The sequence below is a fragment of the Lutjanus erythropterus genome, chromosome 3 (genome assembly GCF_056507025.1).
Source record: "Lutjanus erythropterus isolate fLutEry1 chromosome 3, fLutEry1.hap2, whole genome shotgun sequence".
NCBI lineage: Eukaryota > Metazoa > Chordata > Actinopteri > Lutjaniformes > Lutjanidae > Lutjanus > Lutjanus erythropterus.
Window position 1 is genome coordinate 9541624 of NC_139319.1, and position 24740 is coordinate 9566363.

Genomic DNA, 24740 nt, shown 5'->3' on the forward strand with positions numbered 1-24740 from the left:
ATTTGGGGTTCGAGTCTGTCCTTAACTTTCTTTAAGGAACTTGGTTATTTTGCTCAATTCATCTCAGAAAGGCAGCCATTTTAAAAGTTTAACCTCCTCAAGTGTAAGCTTAAAGTTAATACTGGAAGAATTAGCTTAAGGTTTTGTTGCAACAGAATTAAATTTAATCTAGATTTAGAATAAAAACTTAAGATTTAAATTTAATCTTTCATAATTTTAGATTAGGCTAAACATTTACAGCAACATAATTCGAACTTAAACTGTGATTTAATTGGGTTTAAAAATGAATCCTTGTTGGTGCCACTGAACCTTTGTGTCTGTGTCTCCAGCTAATATCATCTGTATCTGTGTGTTATTTCTGTGTTTGGTGTTTTTCTTGTTGACAGCGATATTAACCTTGTGTTTTTCTGACCTCGTTGCCCTCCTCGCTTTCTCTCTCTCTCTCTCTAGGAGAGTACTGGATAGATCCCAACCAGGGTTGCCATAGAGACTCACTCAAGGTGTTTTGTAACTTCACTGCTCAAGGAGAGACATGTCTGTACCCTGACAAGAAGTTCCAGTCGGTTAGTTTTCATACAGAAACACACACACACAGGCTAATCCTCTTTTTGAGCATTTGATAAATTGTTTCAACGCTAACAGGAGCCTTTGCCAAAAACTGAGAGACTTCTTAGAAAAGATTAAACACTGTTTACTCCTCATCTGTGTTGATTTAGTGAACTTGAAGCTGTTTTTTTTTGTTTGTTTGCCATCAGGTGAAGTTGGCAGCTTGGAAAGGGGAAAAACCCGGCACCTGGTACAGTAATTTCAGGAAAGGAAAACAGGTATAGTGTGATGAATGTGCATGCTGCCAGTATGTGTTTTTTCATGCAACTCCTCTTGGAAAAGGACTTCAAATGTGAAGCAGTTTGATCGCAATTATAAACACTGCTGCAAATGTGGGACATATTGGTCGAATGCTAATTAGCAGCTATTTGTCGGTTATAGAAAGAAACTCAGCAATTTAATAAGTGAGTTTTCAAAGCAGCATTTAAATCAATTGGCAGACGCTGATTTTCAAAGTCTCTTGCATCACTGCTCAGTTTTTATGATTAAGACCAAACCACCAGATCATCTGAAGTCAGAGATTTGGCAGCAATCAAGATCATATCAGTGAAGAACAGACCAGAAGTGCAGGAGCTGCTACAGTCAGTAAAGTTTTCAGACTGACTAACAAGCTTCAGTTTATCTTCTAGTGCAGATTTCTATTTGGGGAAAGTCATACACTGCTGGGTTCAACACTGCTGCTCTGTCACAGAGCAGCAGTGTTGAAGTAACAGCAATACATTACTTTTTATGGCAACAAAATAATGTAATGCATTAATAGAAAGATTACAACTCTAATGCCAAAAAAGTTGTGACGTTCTGTAAAATGTAAATATCAACAGAATGCAATAATTTGCAAAAAACCTTTCAACCTATATTGAGTGGAATACAGTTCAAAGACAAGATATTTAATGTTCAAACTTTAAATAATTTAATTTTTTGTAAATATACATTTTTCTGAATTTGATGCCTGCAACATGTTCCAAAAAACTTGAGTCAGAATCATGTGTAGCACTGATCTTTTAACAAGCATTTCGGAACTGAACTATTTCTAGCTTGATATATGATGTCAGTTACTCAACAGTTTGGGGTCTCCATTGTCATATTTTACATTTAATAATGCACCTCATTACAGGTCTGGACTGCAGACAGGTCAGTCTAGTTCCTGAACTCTTTTACTATGGATGGCAGCATATGTTGCTCCAAAACCAGCATTTAATGGGGCCTTCACAGATGCGCAAGTTACCCATGATGCCATGGGCACTAACACGCCCCCATACCATCACAGATGTTGGCTTTTGAAGTTAGTGCTGGTAACAATCTGGATGGTCCTTCTCCTCTTAAGCCTGGAAGTCACAATGTCCATGATTTCCGAAAACAGTTTAAAATGTGGACTCATCAGACCACAGCACACTTTTCCACTTTACCTCAATCCATCCCAGATGAGCTCAGGCCCAGAGAAGCATTTGTAGACTGTTTACTGACAACGGTTTTCCAACGTGTTCCCGAACCCAAGTACCATCTTTTATACAATCACTTGTGCTTTTAATACAGTTTTCAATGCAGTGTTTAACAGTGATGCCAGAGAACCGACACAAAAATGACAATTAAAAATATAAATCACCATGTTCTGAACAGACACATTAGAAACACTAACAAAAAGTTTGTATCCGGACAAACATGCTACTCAGTCCAGCACTGTATTTTATTTTTTTTAAAGGATTACTTTTAAGTGCATGATGGGAAATGGTGGCCATTGCCACAATATTTTAACCTACATTACAAACTAGAGCAGAGACCAGCACACTCTGCCCAGGTTGCAGGATATGGTAATATTAGTATATTTATTATGTGCTTTTTATTGAACATCAATCTCAAGTTTAAGTGCGTATTGTCAAAAAATAGACTTGAAGTGTAAATAAACCAATCGACCGGCCAGATACCAGAACTGGCCAGTTTTCAGCGTGACTGCTCCTGACCGGTGACCGGCCGGTCAGCGTCACATATCCGATTCTGTGTCGGTCATATTCACACACGTGTTTTGCACGATGGTCACGTCATGCATGCAGCAGACGAACTGACTGTGATATCACACCCACCACAGCGTTGATCACAGCTACACACACTCAGACGTATGCTTGCATGAAGTTGGTGTCAACGACAGATTCCAAGAACAGGATAAAGAGAAGACAGACAGTCTACAACGAGACGGAGCAGCTGACAGTGTCGCAGTACAGCCGTAATGTTAGTAGCTCTTCAGGCTAATGGTGGTTACATCCATAACACACAGCTGCTGGTGCAGGTGAGAGGAGGAATAATTGAAACATACACTTCTATATGTCCATTTGCAGGGATACCACAGTGAAAACATTACCCTCCTTCTTTTTTATGACACCTAGTCCCACAACTGTACTTCTGCAGTTGTTTTACTCTACACAGTACCCAGAGAAATCCTACGCGGATACAGGGGAGAACGTGCAAACTCTGCACAGAAAGACCCTGCCTCATACTGCTGGGATTTCTTAGAACCCTGTTCTAATGTAATACCTATATACAACCCAAGCCTAGTAGGAGTAAATCCACCACAGCAGAGTTGTGTATCCAGCTTGGTTAGATATTTTGACTAACAATAAAATTTGCTTTTCAAAGATAAGGAGCCAGTGAGGGTTCTCGTCCTTTTGGCTGCACTACAAACGAGAAACAAGTGTTATAGTAAGTGCTTGTTAGGAGAGGAGCACAAATTACCACAATAAAAGATACTACTTATCATGGCAATTGAAACAAAACAAACGGCTGGCACTTCCCACCAGAAAAGGCAACATGTTATTTACAGAGTGGAGACTAATGAAAGTGTGCATGTGAAGATGGTGAGGCGTTCTGCAGTGCAGATCTCTCCCAGGGCTTATACCACTACTGAAGAACACACAAAATACTTATGGTGAGTTCGTTGTGAGGATGGCTCCAGGCGAGGAGTAGATCAGAAATGTGTTTGTCCCGCAACGGGCCTGGAGGTAGACAGGTGCTGGGCCGTTCTGGGTTTCATAAGCTTGAATTTCTTTTTTTTTTAATCAAAGTCAGGGGTTGCAGTCTTGAAAAACATGCTGTCATAAAGAAGACTACATCAACAGAAAGTAACAGAGGTTGACAGTAAAACTAACAAACTGATGATCCGCGTGTTTGTTATGGAGAGTTGATAAAAAAAACACATTGAACCTTATACGACCCTACATTGTAGAACTGTTGCAGAATTGCCCTTTTTTTCTCAACGAATTGACTTTATTCTGGATAAAACAGAGTATCTGCACACTGATTTATAGCGCCTGAACTTTATTAGACTAAATAGGCAACGTTTCATCTCTTATAGTCTTCCAATTGTGGGGGATTTTTCTTCTTTACCATTATTTTTTATTGAGTGAGGACAGTTGACTATTGTGCAGTTTGTTTTATTGCCAATCATGTTGAATAGATTTAAACATTATCTAAACATGAATTTCTAGCCAAACTAGTGGCGTGGCTCTTGGGATGGCAATTTCAACGTATTAGCTGGTCCACCGCTTAAACTCAATGATCTTAAGAGAATGAATCAGACTGCTTTTAGCGATCATCTGGCTTAACATCTAGTGCCGCCAGCAGGTTGATGTTTTTGGTTTCTAGCAAAGTTGTAGGTTTGCAAATGGACAATAGGGACATGTCTCTTCCAATATTTTGGGTGGACAGAATTGTCCCGATGAATATTTGGCATCTACTGTTGTTTCAGAACCATGGACAGCGCTGAGAGAGACAGTCAGACCGAGAGTTGTGAGCCGCAAACTGCTGACTTTGACAGACTTGTTTTACAAATTCAAAAAATATTCAACGCTCTGTTCGTGCTATGCTTTTATCAGTGCTCTGATTAATAATTGTATTCTTTGATTTTTGTGTCTGTGTCCATATAGCCTTTTTCTCTCGCTCTCACTACACAAGTGCTCCATCCCAGGCGCCCTGCCAGCATTTTTCTACCAGAGAAAAAAAACTGCATGGACACACAACCTTATGTTGTTATTATTTCGCCTTTCTGAGGCTATTGCATGGTTAAATCAATTATTTTTATTCTATGAAAAACAGCCCCCTCGGTCACTTTATCCTGGTGCCAGGGGGATGAGGGGTTGTTGTGTCCATACCAATGTTGAGATCAAACTTACAGCCTTGGTTTTTAGTGAAGTATCTCAACAACTACTGAATGAATTGCCATGAAATACGGCGCAAACACTCATGTTCCTGTCAAGCAGGTGTGCACGAGGCAGCAGGAAAAGCACCCGAATGCAAACAGCTGGGCAGACGGGACCAGTTGAGTGATATTACATAATCTTACAGGCAGGGGAAGCAAGTTCAAACAGAAGGTTGAGAATCCACAGATGAACAGGATTGGGGCAGGTAAGGGGTGCAGGTTCAGGCTCAGGTTGCTAGAAAGCAACATCTGGCACTTGACTGGGGAAAAGAGGCTTGTGTATGTATTGGCAGGGTGAGTGGAGAATGAGACACAGGTGTGGATGTCAGGTGACCAGGGCTGATGTTTAAAGTCAGAAGACATCTGGTGGACAGGTGGGGAATGACAATAAGACTTTATAGAGATGCAGGGGCCTGGGGAAGTGAGAATGTGGCTGAAAAGGGACAGAGAGGCAAAAATAAACACAACTAAGGCAGCTGTCATGACAGTTCAGGTCGGGATAAATTGTAATCACTTTCATGATCCACTGATTTTTCACGAAGCACCACCATTGGGTCAAATTTACAGCATCATAAACCCTGAGGTGCCAAACCTCAACACCCCAGATGTTTATCTAAATTGTGTTGTTTTTTTATTAGGTAATCATGGTGTTGAGATGTCATGAAGGCTTGATGAAACAAATTGCTGCCTTTTAAATGTAATAAAATTTAGTAGCTTGAGTCTTTGAGTGTCTATTGTTGCGGCCCAGAGAAAGCGGCACTGTTTCTGGATGTTGTTGATATAGGGCTTTTGCTTTGCATTGCAGATTCTTAACTTGCATTTGTAGATGCAGCAACAAACTGTGTTTAGTGACAGCAGTTTTCCAAAGCGTTCCAAAGCCCTTGTAGTATCATAGGCTCAGGAACATTTATCATACAGACTCTCAGTGTTGGTTTTCAGTCTTACCCCTCACGTGTAGAGATTTCTCTGGATTCTCTGAATCTTTTAATGGTATTGTAGATTTTAGATGGCGAAATCTCTAAATTCCCTGCAGCCGTGTGTTGAGAAACACATGTTCTTAAACTGTTAGGCTATTAGCACAAAGTGGTGAACCCCACCTCATCCCTGTTTATGAACAACTGAGCCTTTCAAGGATGCCCTGATAGGCGTCAGGATACTGTCATCTATTATCAGTTAACCTGGTTTCCTTTTGAATGGTCAAAACAAGTGTTTTTTTGAGCGTTCTACAAGTTTCCCAGTCTTTTCATGCATCTGTCACAACTTTTTTGAAGTGTGTTGCAGGCATCAAATTCAAAATGAGTGTATATTTACAAAAAAAACAATAGAGTTTATTAATTTGAATGGTAAATAACTTATCTTTGTACTGTATTCAGTTGAATACAAGCTGAAAATTATTTGCAACTTTTTTGGGATTGGTTTGTATTTTCCAGGTTTAATTATTAGATTGAATATGCACAATATACAGTCTACAAAGCTACCTGTCTGTGTACCTCATGTATGTTTATGTGTGCATGTGATTCTCTTCTTCTCCAGTTTTCTTACTCCGGATCGGATGGTGTTCCGGTCCACGTGGTCCAGATGACCTTCTTGCAGCTGCTAAGCGCGACAGCCAAGCAGACCTTCACCTACCACTGCCTCAACTCTGCCGCCTGGCTACACACCGCCACCTTCAGTCATGAACATGCACTGCGCTTCAGAGGCAGCAACGGAGAGGAACTGACACATGAGAACACACATTACATCAGCGCGCTGTATGACGGGTGTCAGGTGAGTAACACAGGTGTACATAAGAGTGCAAACACATACACCTACATTTGTTTTTCCTGATTATGATTACGATTATGTTTCTCTGCCGTAGACGCGCTCGGGTCAAGAGAGGACAGTTTTGGAATTTGACGCACCGCTGTCCAACACGCTCCCCATCTTGGACGTGGCTGTGCCTGATTTTGGGAAGGGGAATCAGAAATTTGGTTTCCAAGTTGGCCCGGTCTGCTACAATGGTTAACGAAGCTGGGGGAGCTCACAACAGGAGTAATTTAATAGGAAAAAAGAGCCATGGACACTTTTTACATGCAGGGAGAAAACTACATTCAAGACTTACCTGATGCAGCATATTTATAAGTTGATTTACCTACAACAGTGTTCTTGTGTTCATCTAAACAGTCATCTTTTATTCATTCATTCATTCATTCATTCATTCAGACATCATCTCACACATTCTCACAACTGGCGCACATGTTGTATTTTCAGTAGCAGTTCATACGGGAATTGACTGTCATTCATTTCTGTAGTTATAAACATTTTTTTTTTGTCATTCCTCTTTGAAGGAGTGAGTGGTGCTCTCACAGTTTCATCCATGTCTGTTTATACATCTATTGATCTATGCACTCTACTCACATCTGCACAAAATAATACCCAAATATTATGATCAGTGACTCGCCTTCAGAAATATAAATATACCTACTGTATAGTGCTACTTTACAATAAGACTACCCTTATACATTATTTATTTATGGTTTATGGTTAGGTTATTAATTAGGTTGTAAACACTTTATGAATCATTAGTGAACTGTCACAATACATTAGGTATCACTGCAAAATAACCATCATTAAAAATGGTAAATTGATAGTTAATTAAACTTTAAAACTTTATTTTGCTGTTAAAAAACAACAGTAACATGATTACCAAAAGATTCTTAAACTGTTAAAAAAAAAAAATTACATGGAAAACACGTTATTAGTTTATAAACCATCTATAAATATTATTTGGCTGGTTAATATAAAGTTGTAAGTGATGATTATAATACCTTACACACTTACATATATATCATTTATGTACAAAACTTATGTACGTAATTTGTGGCTGTTACATTACGTTACATTACATATGTAATCCAATTACCAATGACAGCAGTTTAGTAATATATAATTACATATTGCATAATTACATATGTGATCAGTTTATCTTGTCTAATGTATGTCAACTTGCCAATGTAGGAACAATTTATTAATTATTAATCGACGAAAAAGAATCTCCAACTGCCTAAACAGAGGTCACTATTTTCATGCACCAAACAACTAAGTTATCAACTCAGAAAATGATTGACAGGTTAATTGTAGGACTAGTTATTAAATTACCTGAAGTGAGATGCAATTAACAGCAGTGTGCACCCCTGCTGATAGCTCGTTAGTAACATTAGTCAGTAGTGAGCAGTGGCTGGATTTTACAGAGTAGTGAGCCCACATCAGTGTATGAAAACTGTGTTATAACTTGTTAATAACTGTTTGTTTGTTTAATCATTTATAAAGTGTTTACCCGATTGCAAACCATTTATATACCATTAATAAAGGTAGTCTTACTGTAACGTGGTACTTAAATACCATATTTCTGCAACACTCACCCACCATGTTGTTCTGTGTTATCAGCAAACCTCAATTTGTTGTGTTTATTTTTGTTTGTTGTTGTCATATTGTTGTTATCTGTTATGTGATGTATATTGGAGTGTAATTCATCACGGTGCTATGATGTAGCTCCTTGCGGAGTACATTTCTTTGTAAAAGGGAACTGGGGCAATGCATTTTTTTTTTTATATTGTGAAGCCATGTTATATATTTTTTCAACATAACAAACCAAACTGTGGTACATGATTGCCTCAAGGTCTTTCTGTGCATAGTTGTGTGGGGAAGTGACTGAGTAACATATTTTAATAAAAGTACATAATGTACATTTAAGTTAATACAATGAGATTTAGTTTTATTGGATGCTTTTGTTAAACAAAACCAACAGAGAAAAAGTTTGAGGAGCAGAAAGACGAAACATCTGTGCTCTTTTCAGGACCTGAACTTTGTTCTGTTTTTCCTTTTATTCACACTGAACTTTTCTTACCATGGTTACAGGGTGACTACATAAAGCATAATCCATGACCATTAAAAGTTATTTTGCCGGTCAGTCCACTACTTTGACTGGCTGAAACTCGACTGAAATATCTCAACAGCTGTTGGAAGAATGGACATGAAATCTGATAGACATTCATGGTCCCCTGAGGATGAAGCCTGCTGATTTAAGTGATGAACTTTTCCTTGTCACCATTAGGTATTAGATATTAGATATTTTTGTATTTTACTCGATAGTATATATCCAGGGTTTTAGAGAGGTATAGAATTAAAGTCTCACTTTTCCTTTAAAAAAAAAAAAGCAGGTCCAAAATGGAAGGTTTGTTTATCTCTGTGTCAGATGCTTGATGTTTGGTTCCTAGGCAACCACTGCAATAGCCTGGCAACCATTGTAATAATAATAACTTTATAATAATAATAATAATAACTATTGGGAGTAATAACTATTGGAAGGGTATGGAAGAGGGCAGTAGGAGTGGGACCTCTAGTGGCTGAGTGTTATCAATAGCACCTTTAAATGTTTCAACGATGATTGCTTACATTGTCATTAACTTTGGTACAAATGTTCACAGTGCAGAGCTGATTAATCCTAACGACCTCCCCTGAATTGTAATAACTGATGACTTAAGGGTAACTTTGGTATTTTTCAGTCTGGATTGACAACAGGTTTTTGAAATTGGTCCAATATTGAGCGAGACCGCTGCAGCCGTCAACCGTGAAACAGGCTGCAGTGTCATAGTTGTTAAAGAATAAGATTATTTCTGTTGAAATAGATGATTTATTTCTCTCGCCAAAGCCACCAGACTCAATTTACAGAAACAGTAGTATCAGACATTTCATTCAAACTTGACAGAAACACACAAAAAAGGTGATTGTTGAACAGTGGAAAAACTAACCAAAGCAGTTTTGGTGTGTTATAGTTTGTTTCTATTGAATGTGTAAAGTTTAAAGTTTGTAAAGTGTGTTTTATGATGATGAAATTCTTCTTTCTGTAAATGGAGTCTGGTGGCTTTTATGAGCATGATAAATCAGCTGTTACTGGTTAAACAGAAAGAGTCTTAAAAACAAGTAGGCCTACATCTAGTGGACGTAGTTTGACTGGTGCAAGTGCCATGTAAATATTACAATTCAGCCTGTTCCATGGCTGACGGCTGCAGAGTTCCCAGAGAGCAGGTGGGGGAAAAAATCGATCACGGCCTTTGGTGTCTCACACTCATAATTCCTATCACCCATCAGCTGCACAAACAGTGAAAACTGAGGTTCACTTTGACTGAAGATCTTTAAAGGACTTTTCTATGGTATAGGATTTGTCTCTGCTTTGGGAAATGTATAATCCTACAGCATAATGGTGCTGGTTTCACAAACAGACTTTGACTATGGCTTATATAGATAGACTTCAGACAGACGTATAAATTCATCCGTTGCACAAAGCACTTTAATTCTAGACTGTCTTGAGTCGGACAATGGCACAATGAATTCTGGGTAAATTAAGACCTTTTTCAAATTAAAAAAGGCCAGCCGAGTTACTGCATCCAGCTGCTCAACTCTGTTTATCCCAGCAGAAAATGTGTGTCTTGGGGAGGAATTCAAAAGTTATAAGGACATTTTATTTGGAAAGTTTAGTGAGGAGTGTAACAATATATAAAATCTAATATGGAAAAAAAAACGTGTTAATCCCACTGTTGGGAGGAGCATCAAAGATGTTCAACAAATATGTAAAGATGTGGAATAAGAAGCAAAGAAATCATTGCTGTCTCCACAACAGTGTTGGCAAACCACAAATTATGAGCCAAGTTTTTCTCTTTCTTGTTGTTGGGTGCAGCCGATCAGTTGGTGGCATTGATTGTTACCATGGTAACGTGGGTCTTAAGCCTGAGTCAGCCTGGGGGTAAGGTGTCTAATTTTTTGGCTTACAGTCTTTAATTTTGTGAAATGTTCTAACTTGAAGTAGACTCATCTATGAGTACAATTAAGACCACAGACTGGTCTAAAATATCTTTGTGAAACCAGCCTCCTAGACTTGCCTCAAGCCTCAAACACACCCTTTGGAAACAGTTTCTACATTATACACACTTTCTCCATCACTGAGCACGGTAGAGAGAGGTCTGCAAGACTAAGAAACCACTGGCCAGGGCAAAGCCTCATGGGACCCTATAGCTGTAGACTTGTCTTGGTAGATTTGCACTGATCCACTGTTTCTACTATTCATACAAAATGTTTGAGGTGGTTATGGGGTGCTTGATGACCACGTATAAAGAAGTCCATTCAATGTAAAGTAGTATGATGATGTATCTTCAATGGCCACTTAAAGCACCCTTATCCTAAAAGATCAAAAAAATGTCTCCATTTAATGCCTTGTCATCGATCAGTCAAATATTACATTATATCCTTAAAGCAACTGTAAGCTGTTGGAGTGATGATAAAAAGTATGAAATGTGTTCTGAAGTCCAGTTAAAAGCCCTGCAGCCGTATTTTAAAGCAACTCCAAAGTGCTTTTTGTAAGTGCAGAATATAGTTTAAATTGTGAGTTGAAAATAAAAGCATGAATAACTTTCTTTGGGTCAACAGTGCACACACAATATTTCAAACAAAAATAAATGAGCCCTTGTACTTGCTTTTTAAATTACAATATCTAGTCAAAAATGATTTCTAAATTTCTGGCAGAGGGCTGATTTTGGGTTGGCATGAAGCCTGGTTTCTCCTTAATTTCAACAAAGAAGAGGGATTGTATTTAAGAAGGATGTGTGTGTAATATCTGTATTCACTGTGCGTTACAGTTTGAGCATTCATATTCTCTCTTCCTGCCTCCTCAGTCTTGCCTCATTCACCACTTTTTGTTGACCCTTATCCCTCCCAGTCTTTTCTCTTTTCCCCTCTCTATCCTGACCTGACATCTGCAGTACATCTAACAGAGACATTTTCAATGATGCTGAAACTTTAATGAGGTGAAGCAGATGAGCACAGCTCATCCAGGAGTGTTTAGCTGCTAATTTTCAGCAATGAAATATAGATGCCGTGACATGAAAGTCATTCACATCGTGGTTAACTACACCCAGAGTGGGAGCAGGCACTGGGAATCTGCATATTTGTACTCTTTGAGCCTCAGCCCAACCTTGTCAGGAGAGCACAGGTCCAACACTTTAATATTTCATTCTTTTTCAGCTGGTGTACTGAAGATAGATGTCAGTGTCCACAGAGACAATTGGAAAGCCAAGAGGAAGTTTTATCCCTTCATTTTGTTTAAAGCTACTAACCAGGGTTGCCAGGTCTGTGTGAGTGTGTGTCTTCTAACAAGTACAAAGTAACACTATATGTTTAGCTTGCCAGCATTAAAATGGGTTTCCCTAAAGAATTATTTTGGTCTTGTGCTATTAGATATACAGTATATAAAATAAAATATAGCTCTGTGTACGTGCAGACCGAACCACTGATGCTCAAACTAACCTGTTGCTTCGTCTTTTCACTGTTTCTCTACTTGTTTCTCTCCTCTCTTACTCCTCTCCCAGAGCTTGGCATGTCTTGTATGTGGGTGTGTATGTGATGTGTCCATGTCTATGTGTGTATGTCCTGACCTGGAGTTGTAGGATTAGGGTGTAAATGAATAGACCTCTTTCGCAGCAGCTGTTTTGACATTAAACTGTAGTGTAGACACATGTCACCAGTGATACTAATCAAGGTCAGAGTCAGGACGCTGCTGTTGTGGATGTTGGCTCAATGGAAAGGCCTTGCTGCACTAAATGGAACAGGACCAGGGATAGTTCACCCAAAGATGAAAATTCAGTCATTATCTACTCACCCACCCTCATGCTGATTTAAGGTCAGGTTTAGTTTTTTTCAGTCCACAAAACACTGCTGGAGTTTTTGGACTCCCAAACAATTTATGTGAATGGTGATCAGTTTTCAAACAGAAAAAAAACAACCAAAAAACACCAGAAAATGCCCCCATACTGCTCATCTGGTGTAATCCATGTGTCCTAAAGCTGTTCACTTGCATGCACACACCGTCACACCACAAACACTCAGTTCAGACAGTGTGCATGCGCATCTGAATGTGGCTCCAAACTAAGGACCTACAGTGAAGATTTAGGCTAAAAACAGAAATTTTATTTTATTAATTTATTTTATTATTAATATTTATTTATTTATTTATTTATTTATTTATTTATTTTGGAAAACACTCCAGCAGTGTTTTGTGGTCTAAAAAACTAAACCCTTCAATCAGCATGAGGTTGAATAGATAATGACTGAATTTTCATTTTTGGGTGTACTATCCCTTTAATTAGTATTGTTAACACCTGCGTTTACCCTACTGTATGGATGCTGTGATTATTACAATTAAAATATCGATTTGGGACTATGCATTTGCTTATATTATTCATGTAATTTTCATGCAAACTAGGTCAACTCAACCAGAGGACAAAAACTTCAAGTTGGGGCAACCCTTAATAAGTAGCTAAATTTCACGGGAAAAACGCAAACCTGGCAACCCTGCGGGGCGGTCATGGTCGGTTGGTCGGTCGTCAATGTTTGCTCGAAACTTTGTCCAGGAGGGAAATATCTTGACAACTATCTATCTTTGATGGGTCATGTTTCGGACATTTATGGTCCTCAGAGGTTAAAATAATAATTTTGACGATTCTTTGCCTTCAACCAGCCGCCAACGGTAGGTCAAACTTTCATGCTAACATCGTAATACGAAGTGTTACATGCTAAAGATTAGCATGTAACAAGCAATGTAGCTAGCTGTATGTAGCTAGTTAGAGCTAGCTAACGAAACTACGCGAATGTTAGCAGTTAAGCTAGCTTAGATCACGGTCCCACACCGGTGGAATTTACAGTGTTAAGAGTAGCGAAGTGGATAGCAAAAATGTAAATATAAAAGTAGGAACAATATGTAGCTACATGACGCGTGCTCAGAATAACAAATAATCTAATTGGTGTTTTATGCAAGAAGTTCTAGTTATTCATGAATTAAATTTGGGCTGCAAATTTTTTTTTTACAAACAGTATCACAATATGTCATAAACATTACCACTTAAGATATTAATTTAATATAAATATAGTGAATTAATGTCACAATGTAACATGTCACGTATAATAAACCATGTTGAAATGATGTGTAATTTAAGTTACAGAAAAAAACGAAGTACACCTTTTTCACAGCAGTCACTTTTCATGAAACAGTAGTGTAAACAGGTGATACCAGTGGTACTAATTAAGGTTCCTTGCAGGTCAAACAGAGCACTGTTGTTATATTTGTTAATGGAAATGTTATTGTTATTGTAACACCTGTGTTTAAGCTGATTATTTAATATCAATTAAGTCTATTAAGTCTAAGCAATGCAGAACTGAGCCTAAAAGTGAGTCTAAACTGTCCAGAGATTAAATAATTTTAATTTGTGTAGCAAACATGACCTTTATTCTGGTAGTCTAAGAATAGCAAAGTTGTCTTTATATCATATTTTTTTTATTGTTCTTTCAGTTTTGCAATACCTCAGAATCTTTTGCCTATTTCCATTTTTTTGTCAGTCTTTCAGTCTTTTGATAGTGACATAAATGTGTCCATAGAAATGACTATAAAAACTTGCCAAGCACTGAAAGCTGGCATTGGAAACTTTCTAAGATTCATATTCTTGTTTATTTATTCTTTTATCAGACAGTTCCTCATTTAAACTATAACTGTGTTAGTTTTGGACTTTTATTTGGAAAAGTTATTGTACAGCTGCATATGGTTAGAAATATTTAACATGAAATCTTAATAAGAACAGTATTATATTGTAAAAAAATGTTTAGTTTCCTCAAAGAGATTGAAAAAGATAAGGGATTTGTTTCTGAAACCCAGGTATTGCATTGGTACTACTATGAAAAAAAATTAAAGCCTACAACTAATCTTCGTTGTCTGCTAACCTGCTGATTATTGTCTTAATTGATAAGCAATTGTTTGATATGTAAATGTCAGAAAATAAGGGAAAATGCCTGTTGCAGTTTCCTAATGCCTAATCTCTATAAACATATATCTCCATAATCATCATCAGACAATAGCTAATGGGTTCAGAGACTGCCTAATGCTAAAGTTCTTAAAATAGCTTGTTTACTTCAATCAACAGTACAAAAATAAGCAATTTATTATCACAGAAGTTTGAGATTTTTGCTTGAAAAATTACTTAAAGGATAAATCTATTATTGATGAACCAGTTTATTGTCTTATTGTTTCACTCAGTCATGTCTTTATGGTACAACACTGGAATCTAAAGGCCAAAACCAACAGTGCTATTTAACATGCAATCTGTCACTCACTAGTGCACCCACACACCGGTTAACAAAGTGTAATCCTCTGCCTGTGTTGACGTAACCGATAATCATCCTTTTCTCCAACTCCTCCTTCTCTACACCCCCTCTTTCACCTCCTGTATGACAGTTGTCCTCTCCATTTGGCGCCTGAGTGGCTCTCCTCAGCATGCAGCCAACACCAGGACTGTGTTCCTCTTCCACAGCCAGAGGGGATTCAGTCACTCCAGTACGGCCACTACAGTAGAACATAACCCCGAGGCTGAATAAGGGATGTGTACAGTCTCCAGTGGTACCTGAAGTGGACGGTGGAGTCTCTCCTAAGTGCTGTGCAGGGTCACAGCGTGTATTTTTTGTTTTTTATGCCTGCGGTGTGCCAAACCTGGGTCAAGACCAGGGAGACCTGAACAAGATGGTGATGGGTCCACCTGAAGCCCTTTGGGTGCTGCAGCTGTTGTTTACTGTCTGCTCATGTAAGGTAAGAAGACACTGTGCCCACACATCCAACTTTTAATCTCTGTGTTGGAACATGGAGCTACAGCCAGAATTTTTGCACTTTTTCAACTCTAAATCAGATGTTCACGGATAAAGACTTTGTAGACTTTATAATCTTGTCCTATGGAGATATAAAGCCCTCTCATTTTTGTTTGATAATAACTTCTAACTCTGTGTATTTGTGCTGGACTTCAAAGCATAGGAAAAGTGAAGTTTCAAGCAGTAATACACACTTTGGTAAATAGTGTAGCACTCATTTTTTTTGCTCTTTCAATTCCCAGATGTAAAGCAAGCATTTGTTTGCATGTGAAACGTGTTTATATCTCCCAAAACACACGTCTTGTTGAAAATTTCCATTTGCTTTCACTCTGGATCTTTCTGAGCCTTTTCTACACTGTGTCCAAAGAAATGAAATGCTTCATGGATCGACGGCATAAAAAGGACTAGATAAATATAATATTTGCTGCCAGAGGAGTTCTCGCCAGCATCTTCAGAGTCTTCCTTCCAGTTAGTCGTAAAAACACAATATTATGGATTTATTTAGCTGGATTTTGTACCACCAATATCGGCATCATTTTTATCTTTTAGTACTGATTTTAATACAATTTCTTGTGGCCCATTGTGTTGACCGATTATTATGGGTTTTAGTCTTATCTGCTCTGTGATGTATTTTGCAACTTTGCTTTGCTCTTTTTCTGTATAAAAAATAATATTATTATTATATATTTCTTAAAATGCAAAGTGGAAGCTACCTGAGTAAGTGACCATAAATTCCCTGAAGGTGTGTCACACCACTCAGTTGTCATGTTGGCTTTATTGTACCCCTCCATCTCCCTGACGACTGTGTTCCCCCTAAGTGCTGCTGATTGAAATATTCATGTTAGTTCAGTGTATTCGCTGAAGGGCGTTTTATGTATAATCCATGTGTATCCTGGGGGCTCTTTACTCAGACAAGGAAGCGTGAGCATGTAACCACTGATGAGAACAAAGGCACAATAAAACATTTAGTGTTGGTTAGTTAAATTGTCGACACATAATCGCTCCAGGCGTGAACAGAACAATCGTGTTCTTTTGTAGTTGTGTTGCAGTAGAGAGATGCTCATCTTGTTATATTACCATGAGAAGCGCTATTATTAACACTGATGTTCTGTATGGGATCCACACCCCAGGCCCTCTTTAACAGCTCGAAAGAAGACATATTTATTGTTTCATCAGCTTGATACTTCATGACGTTCCCTAATTTTATGAGAAATGATTATACTGTAAATATAATATTGAATTGATGACGAACTGAAGAATCCACTGCAGAACGTTACTTATTTTTGGAGTGTGTAGCTGTAAAACATGGTTATATACTTATATACTATTATAACGATTGTCAGTTATTCTATCAGTTTTTTTCATGAACAATGGACTAATGAGTCGGTCTATAAAATGCCAGGAAATGGTAAAAAAGTTGATCAGTGTTTCCCAAAGCCCAAGATGACGTCCTCAAATGACTAGTTTGTTTTCCACAACCCAAAGATATTCAGTTTACTGTCATAGTGAAGTAAAGAAATCAGACAGTATTCACATTTAAGAAGCTAAAATAAGCGAATTCTGATTTTTTTTTTCATAAAAGATAATTCAGACATAATCACAGTAGACTTATGCAGCAATACCTCTTCTCCAAATATGTCTACTTGAATTTCTGGAATAGTTTGTACAGAGGAGAGGTCTCTGATGTCACAAATGACTGTATAGAAAATAGCCCATATGCTGTAGCCCATATAGCATGTAATGTAAGAGTTTCTGGTTGAACGGAGACTCAGAAGCAGACAAAAGCACAGGACATGGTGTAAAATTCAAAAAGCACAGGTTTGACTGAGAAACCACTCCAGGCAGTCATTCATAGGGAATCAGTCCAGAACAAGCAAACAAATCCGTGCAGGGAATAAACTAAATTCAAAAACCAGGAAACAAGGCAAAGTCTAAAAAACCTGAAAAGTGACCTCAGGAAAAGTGATAAACACGCAAAGTAGAACAAAGACAGTCTGGTAAGGGAGTAGTGAACAGAAGCGAGTAAAACCAAGGATAGTTGACGAACAGGATGGCAAAACCATAGACATGGAGATGCCACATTGGACTTTGGATTGTATGTAAACGTCATTGCCATATTGACTGGCCTGTAAACAAATACAATAAAATAAAAAGCACTGTAATTTTCGCTGTAATTTCCTCATGATCTGTGTGTAGTAAGTTAGGGAAAAAATTTTGCTCCATGTATCATAAACCCTTGTACGTGACTCATTGAAATTGGTTGAGAAAAAAACATTATACTGCTTTTTGTCTGGAAAAAATGCAGCTTCCCTGTTTACATGGAGGTCAGTTTTGACCTAAAAAAACAATGGCATCAACACTGACATATGATCTAAAGGTCAGTGTGGCGTTTATGTATGTATGTCTATGGGTAAAACCAGCTAATTTCCATGTGTTGTCACCTTCAATAAATGTAAAAGCCCAGTTTGTGACAAATGTAATAGTTACTGTGTGAATTTTTGACCACCCATTTGGTTTTGATCAGGTCAGAACGACATAATTTGGGAAGTAAAGCTGAAACCAACAAAAAACAAGGGTAAATCTAACATTTCACTGAAGACAAGAGATACCTGTTAGTTTCACAGGTGCTGATTGTTAAACAGTTATTTTCGTTATAAATTAATCTACCAGTTATTTCATCAGTTAATTATATGGTTTGTAAATCAGATAATTGTGAAAAATACTCATAATTCTCTAAAGCCCAAAGTGATCAGTCAGTCAATGTTTGGATGTGTAGCATCTTTCATACAGGGTAGTACAGTCTGAAGTGCTTCACAGGTGACTGACAGAGCAAGTGAAGAGTGAAATAAAAACTAGATTAAAACTAAATAAATAAAAAAAAGATTAAAAACACAAAAGAATGATAAAAATGGTGACATTAAATACAATATAACCGAATTCAAATCTGTAATAATGGTTAAAATAGTATAGGTTAGACCAAACTCTATAACAAATTGATAAAAAATAAATAAATACATAAATAAATAAATAAATAAATATAAAATATAAAAGTATTATCATCAGATGTTTTGTTTTGTCCACCCAGCACTGCAAAACTCAAAGATTTTCCATTTATTATGACATAAGACAAAGAAAAACAACAAATCATCACAACCGGGAAACTGGAACCAGAGAGCAGTTGACATTTTGGGTTGTAAAATAACTTAAAAAAAATGATTGATTATCAAAATATTTGCCTAATGTTTATTTTATCCATTGACTAAGTTGATAAATTGAATTGAATGAATTGTTTACTCCGTTAACATATTGCTCAATTAACTGTTATAATCTTGCGTCTAGAAGATTATTAGTGATTCCTTACAACTCATAAACAGACACTTACTCATTCGGCAAACGTTCGGCATTAATTTTAACTGAAAGGCAAAGTATTTCAACTTAACGTTTCCTTAATATTTGATGACATATCATGGTTATTTTATGATTTATTAGAGGATTATTAGAGAAGATGTTACAGATTTCTCCTTTTGTTTATTAAGAATGTTATTTTTTGTATACTAACAACAAAAACAGTATATTAAAACAATTAGTATATTGTATACATTTAGTTTGGAATTGGGATATACTTGTATTCTTAAGCAGCTTTTCCAACCAGCTCCTTTTGATCTGCAGTCCCTGCGTAGGTCGACACAGACACCACAAAATGCAACATTGGCACTTTGGCTGGATTTTATTTTGGCAGTTTGTTGCTTAGAAACGCTGCAGACACAGATCAAATGAAACATATTCAGAACATTTTGTACGTTCGTCTCAAGTTTTGATCAAATCTGGTGTGAAACAGCTCCTGAGCATACTGAGTTTGAGTTTTAGAGACACTGCTGGCCACATGGTGGCAGTGTTGCATCGGTTTGTAAGCACAATACACACACACACACACACACACACACACACACACACACACACACACACACACACACACACACACACACTAAGACCAGGGACAGGTCAATTCAGAGCATTGTGCTTTCATGTAGGCACTCTCATTTAATCAATATAAAAGAATGTAGGGGGAAATGAACAGACAGGAAGAGAAATCTATGGATTCAATAAAGATGAAAAGAGAACATTTGAGGAGGGAAAATAATTAGAAAAGGTGTATGGATTGGAAAATGGACAACAAAAGCAAGAAAAGACAATAAATGTTAGGTGGGATTTTGTCATCTTACTACATGTGTTTCTGCTCATTTAAGCATCTATTGTTCGAGAGGGGAAAAGGCTTATGTGATGAATGAATGGAGAGAATAGGTGAGAGCATGAGTGAGAGGGAGGGATGAAGAGAGAGAGGGAGGGTGCAGGGAGGCAGAGAGAGTTAGTGGATAAATGAGAGAGCAGCGCTGGCTCAGCCACAGCGTCTTACTGCCAGGCGAAGGAAGGAGTCCAGGAAACACACACAGCTCAGTAGGACCTAACCAGCTGTTTCCAAGAGCATCTCCTGCAGCCTGAGCCCAGCGTTGTTGGATGTTGGGACTTGATACGTCTTCACGTGGAGGCATCTGGAGCGGCTTGTGCTCCAGGATTTATTCTCTAACTAACCTGTGGCAGTGTAGGAACTGCAGACTTCAGCAGTGGGACGATCCCGGCTGTGGTTTTATCACCAAACCCTGACTTTGGATTGTAGAGCTGAAAACTCTTGAGCGCATACACAACGTTTTTACCTGTAGCATCATGTTGTTTTTAGCATGATTGCTGTCAACAGTTTGGACTGCGTGTGAAAGCCAGCCAGAGTTTCTGTTTGTGTGTGTGTGGTGTGTGAATGTGTGCGTGTCAGGATGAGTGTTCCCATGTTGAAGATTGGCGCGGTGCTCAGCACCATGGCTATGGTAACTAACTGGATGTCCCAGACTCTGCCGTCACTGGTTGGACTCAATGGAACCATCATCTCTCCTGAGGGCACACATGAGCGGATCGTCAGTGTATGTATTCTGTATATATACCCTACACACACACACACACACACACACACACACACACACACACACACACACACACCAAAAAAAAACCTTTAAAAAATGATTAATACTAGCAGTCATTCAAAATTTTTGGTGAAAATTTATTATTGAAAGATTTCTATGTATGAAATGATGAAATGTATTTATGAAATGCTTTTGTTTGTTTAAACTTTTGTTAATTACCAAACTTGCCCTGTGCCAGATAACACCCTTGTCCCAGACAAGAATTTACATTTAAAAATGTTTTTAAAGCCTTCAAAATCTGAAACTAACAATACCTACTCATAATATAGGTATAAAAATGAGATATTATATCATCTTTGTTTTGAAATCGATTTTTTATGAAAATATTAGCCCTTTTAAGGTGTGTCCCAGATTTCCATCAACGCTGTCAGATTTTTACAAAAATATGACTTAATACTTAATCAGGCATAAAAGGGTTTGCTACACCTTAACTTCTCCTGTCTCACTTCCTGGCTTAAAAAAAGGCAAGAGTACTGCTCAAGCACGGGTAAACTTTCTATGTTTTGTCAAATTCATCAAATAATCTTGCTGTCAGATGTGTCTCAACCATAATATGGTCAACTCCGTAGCCCTTCTAAATCAAAGCCAAATAGGAATCATGGTGTAAAAATGTGTATTTTGATTAGCATTAAGAGAACTCTCATCAACTTTAAAAAAGAAAATGTCTACTCACTACAGTTATGCTGTGAAATGAAAAAAAGTAGCATTTTGTCAACTCAATGAGATGTCAACTGAGTTGACATAAATCCCTGGGAGATTGGCCCATTGATCTTTTAAAATATATTTTACCAGCTTAATTGAAGAGTAAGAATCAAAACCCCCTCAAAATACGATTTTGTTCCAATTCTCAAGAATGAGTAATTTGCTTTTTTTGTTCACATTGTCTAAAATTTGTAGGAGTCAGTCAGTTTAACAGCACAGAAGATGTTTTTTGTCACCTCGTGTTCTTTCAGTGCACACTCATTCTTCAGTCAGCTGTTTTGAACACGTCAACACCCACTCTCTGCACTGTATAATTGCATAAGCTCCCTAATGTGACATTCATTGCACTTGATAAGAGAAATGTTTGAAGTGTGGCAAAACACCTAGAAACACCTTGAAAAGGAGTCAAATTCGGAGATCAACACATTTGTGAGCATTTCGCAGCAGATCTTTGTTTATTGGTGCAGAAAACAAAGGGAAAAGAAACAAAGAAGAAATGCTGAAAATAGAGCACAGCGTGCCGCAAATATGAGTAATAAATAGCACTGGTATATAAATAAATAAATAACCTTTTTTCTGTTTATGAGTCATAAAGAACCCGTGTACAGTACAGCCACTGCCACACACACACACACACACACACGCAGAGGGGTAATAGGATTGCTCTCTCTCTCTCTGACTTACTGGGGTGATATTTCTCCTGGGGAAGGCTGACTCACCCGTGGGACAGCCAGCAATTTGTTGCCCTAGCAACACCCTGGAAACCCCAGTCATGTAGACGCTGGACCACTGCACATCTTACAGGTCTTTTAATTCTGTACATACACCGTGTGTGTGTGGATGTATGTGTGTTTTTGTGCGTTTGTGTATTTGCGACACTTGGGCTTTGCATGATTTAGTTCTCTGGCTCGAGAGGCACCTCACAGCTGCTGTGTGGCAGTACTTTGCAAGTTCAGCAAAGTGCATGCAGTTTCATGCAAGTAGACGCCTACACACACAAACGCAGAAACACACACACACTAACTGGCTGAGAACAGATGGAGATGTTAGAGGTGCAGTGTTGCTACTTCGTGCTACTTAAGGAGATGATAGACAGGGGCTCTTAAACCTTAAGCTGTTATGTTATTACTGTAAATTAGTTTGGCGACATGCAAATATAATTGTACGGTTCTCAACCTTGGTTGTCTGAAGTATCCTCACAGTCCTGTCAGAGGAGCTCGAGTACTTCTTCATCAACACCATATGTCATATTTAAAATATTTTCATTTGAATCGATTTTATAGTGGATGTTATTTAACATGATTAATTATCTAAAAGTGCTTATATTATTACAACATACACAGTTTGCAATGTTTTGTACATAACTGAACTGTCAATATTAAGGTTGGTTTATTGACTTTTTGGTTTTACTTTAGCTAACTATTTGAAATGCTAATCCAATGTTTAGCTATCAATTTCTACCATTTATCCATTACTTTTAGCCATCTTTTTAAATGTATATCCATTACTTTTACCTATCTACGTATTTTATTCATAAAGCATTTTCCATTACTTAAAATGCCTCATCAGTAAATCTACAACTTTATATAACTAATCCATCTATAACTTTAGCTAGCTAACAATTTCAACCATTGATCCATTAATTTTAGCTTTCTGTTTCAACTATTCATCTATTAAGACGTTTTTAGCTATCTATTTCAGCCATTTATCCATTACTTTTAGTTGATTCAACTGTTAATCTATTAATTTTAGTTAACTGTCAACTGTTAATCCATAAGTTTTAGCTAACTTTAAAAAAAACTGTCATCCATAACTTTGAGCTAACTGTTTTCACTGTTGAACATAAATTTTAGCTAAATTATTTCTGCTATTATCCATAACTTTTACTAACTGGTTCAGCTGCTAACCCATCACCTTTAGCTAACTATTTCAGCCATTAGTTGATTAAATCTGTCTATTTCAAGCATGTATCTCATACTTTCAACTGTTTATTTCAGCCATTTATTTTGGCTAACAGTTTAAATGTCCCTGCTTGCTTGCTAACTAGTTTTTACACACTCATTCTCACAATACAATTAGCAGCTGTTGTTGCAGCTGACCCAGTATGTAGATATATTTTTAAATCAATTTGTTTTTCAAATTAGTCAAACTATTCCTCATTCTTTACACGTAACCCCCAGCAGCTGCAGATATACCCCTTGGGTACAAGTAAGGAACATTTAGACATTTAGATTTTTGAGTGCCTCTGCCTCTGTCTGTTTAATTCTTGCAGGAATTTAGCTCCGTTAGCGCTCTCGCTCTCTCTATTTGCACTGATCACAATCAGCTGAGCTGCCTGAGTAGATTTTTATCATTTTTCCCCTGTGTGAAATGAGCCCTTAGGTGCCGTATGTCCTCCTCTGTTTAATTACATTGAACAGTCAGCATGCTTATATTCTCATCCCATCCACGTCCTTCTGTTTAAACCCCCCTACCCCCATCAGCTTCATGGTAAACAGGACTTCAAGGTTACCACACCAAACCCAGCTGATTGATTTATCAGATGTTTTCCCTCCAGGCCTCCACCTCCCCTTCCTGTACCTCCTCTTGCGCCTCCATCCTCCCAGCTTCCTCCTCTGTCGTTATTCTTTTTCAGGGTTTGTAGGGCAGCTTCTAAGTGAGATTACTGTGACAGGCTGTTGTGTGTCAGGTTGAGCTCAGCCATGCTTTTGCATTGTTATAAAATGTTAAAACTAAGTAGGTCAAACTGAAGACCTGGTTAAATCTCACCAAAAATGAGCTCATGACTTTATGTGTGCTCTATTTTAATATGCTGTGACTTAAGTCCGACGTTTAGACCCCCGGGAACAATGGCTGTCCCCTCAGCACTACCTAATTAGGTCCCAAATAACCCAAGAAATTAAAAAAAGAAACATTATATAACAACTTAGGTGGTGTTTCAGAACTATTGATAAATGTATGTGTCTTGCAGTGTGCTGCAGCCTTGAAAATCACATCAACAATGCATGTTGTTCTCATTAAAAAAATATCTGCATTCATTATTCTTTACGGCGCAGAAGATTTTAAAAAATAATTTATTCTGCAGAGGCAAATAATGTCCATTAATGATTTGCATTTGCAAATGATTTGATGTCCAATAATGCATAGGCTTATCTAATGTAGGTCTGGGTGATACAGCTGAAAAGTCTATCACGATTATGAAGTCTCATAACTGTAGATATAGCTAATTATCGATCATGAAGCTTGTGACTGATGATGTGTTGTGTGCTCAGATGTGTGGAAGCGGCTGCGGTGATAAATTAAGTTTGTTGCATAAGCGGTCTTGGTTGGGAAGGTATTCCTGCAGTTTACATACAATGTTGTTCTGATAGATAGATTGTTAGTCCATCCATCCATCCGTTTTACTTCTGCTCATCAGCTGTAGTGGCAGTAGACTGAGCCTGACTTCCCTCTCCTCAGCAACACTTTCCAGTTCCTCCACCTCAGCTGGCTTGTCTCGA

General features: G+C 37.8%; 2 protein-coding genes across 3 annotated transcripts in view; both read left to right on the top strand.

Moving 5' to 3' along the window:
- The window catches only part of LOC146329653 (uncharacterized), a 61837-nt gene extending 54321 nt beyond the window's left edge, over positions 1-7516 (top strand). The window contains exons 63-66 of the mRNA XM_084714923.1: positions 451-563; positions 756-824; positions 6326-6559; positions 6651-7516. Of these exons, the coding sequence (XP_084571049.1) occupies positions 451-563; positions 756-824; positions 6326-6559; positions 6651-6797 (563 nt within the window). The 3' untranslated portion in view covers positions 6798-7516. The remainder of the gene's footprint in view (positions 1-450; positions 564-755; positions 825-6325; positions 6560-6650) is intronic.
- Positions 7517-13188: 5672 nt separating this feature from the next.
- The window catches only part of LOC146329654 (noelin-2-like), a 60274-nt gene continuing 48722 nt past the window's right edge, over positions 13189-24740 (top strand). Inside the window, exons 1-2 of one of the 2 annotated variants that reach the window (XM_084714925.1) lie at positions 13189-13349; positions 15105-15452. In XM_084714925.1, coding sequence (XP_084571051.1) covers positions 15387-15452 — 66 coding nt within the window. In that variant the 5' untranslated portion in view covers positions 13189-13349; positions 15105-15386. Of the gene's footprint in view, positions 13350-15104; positions 15453-19897; positions 20479-24740 lie in introns of those variants that run through there. The other variant, XM_084714924.1, reaches the window with a different exon arrangement.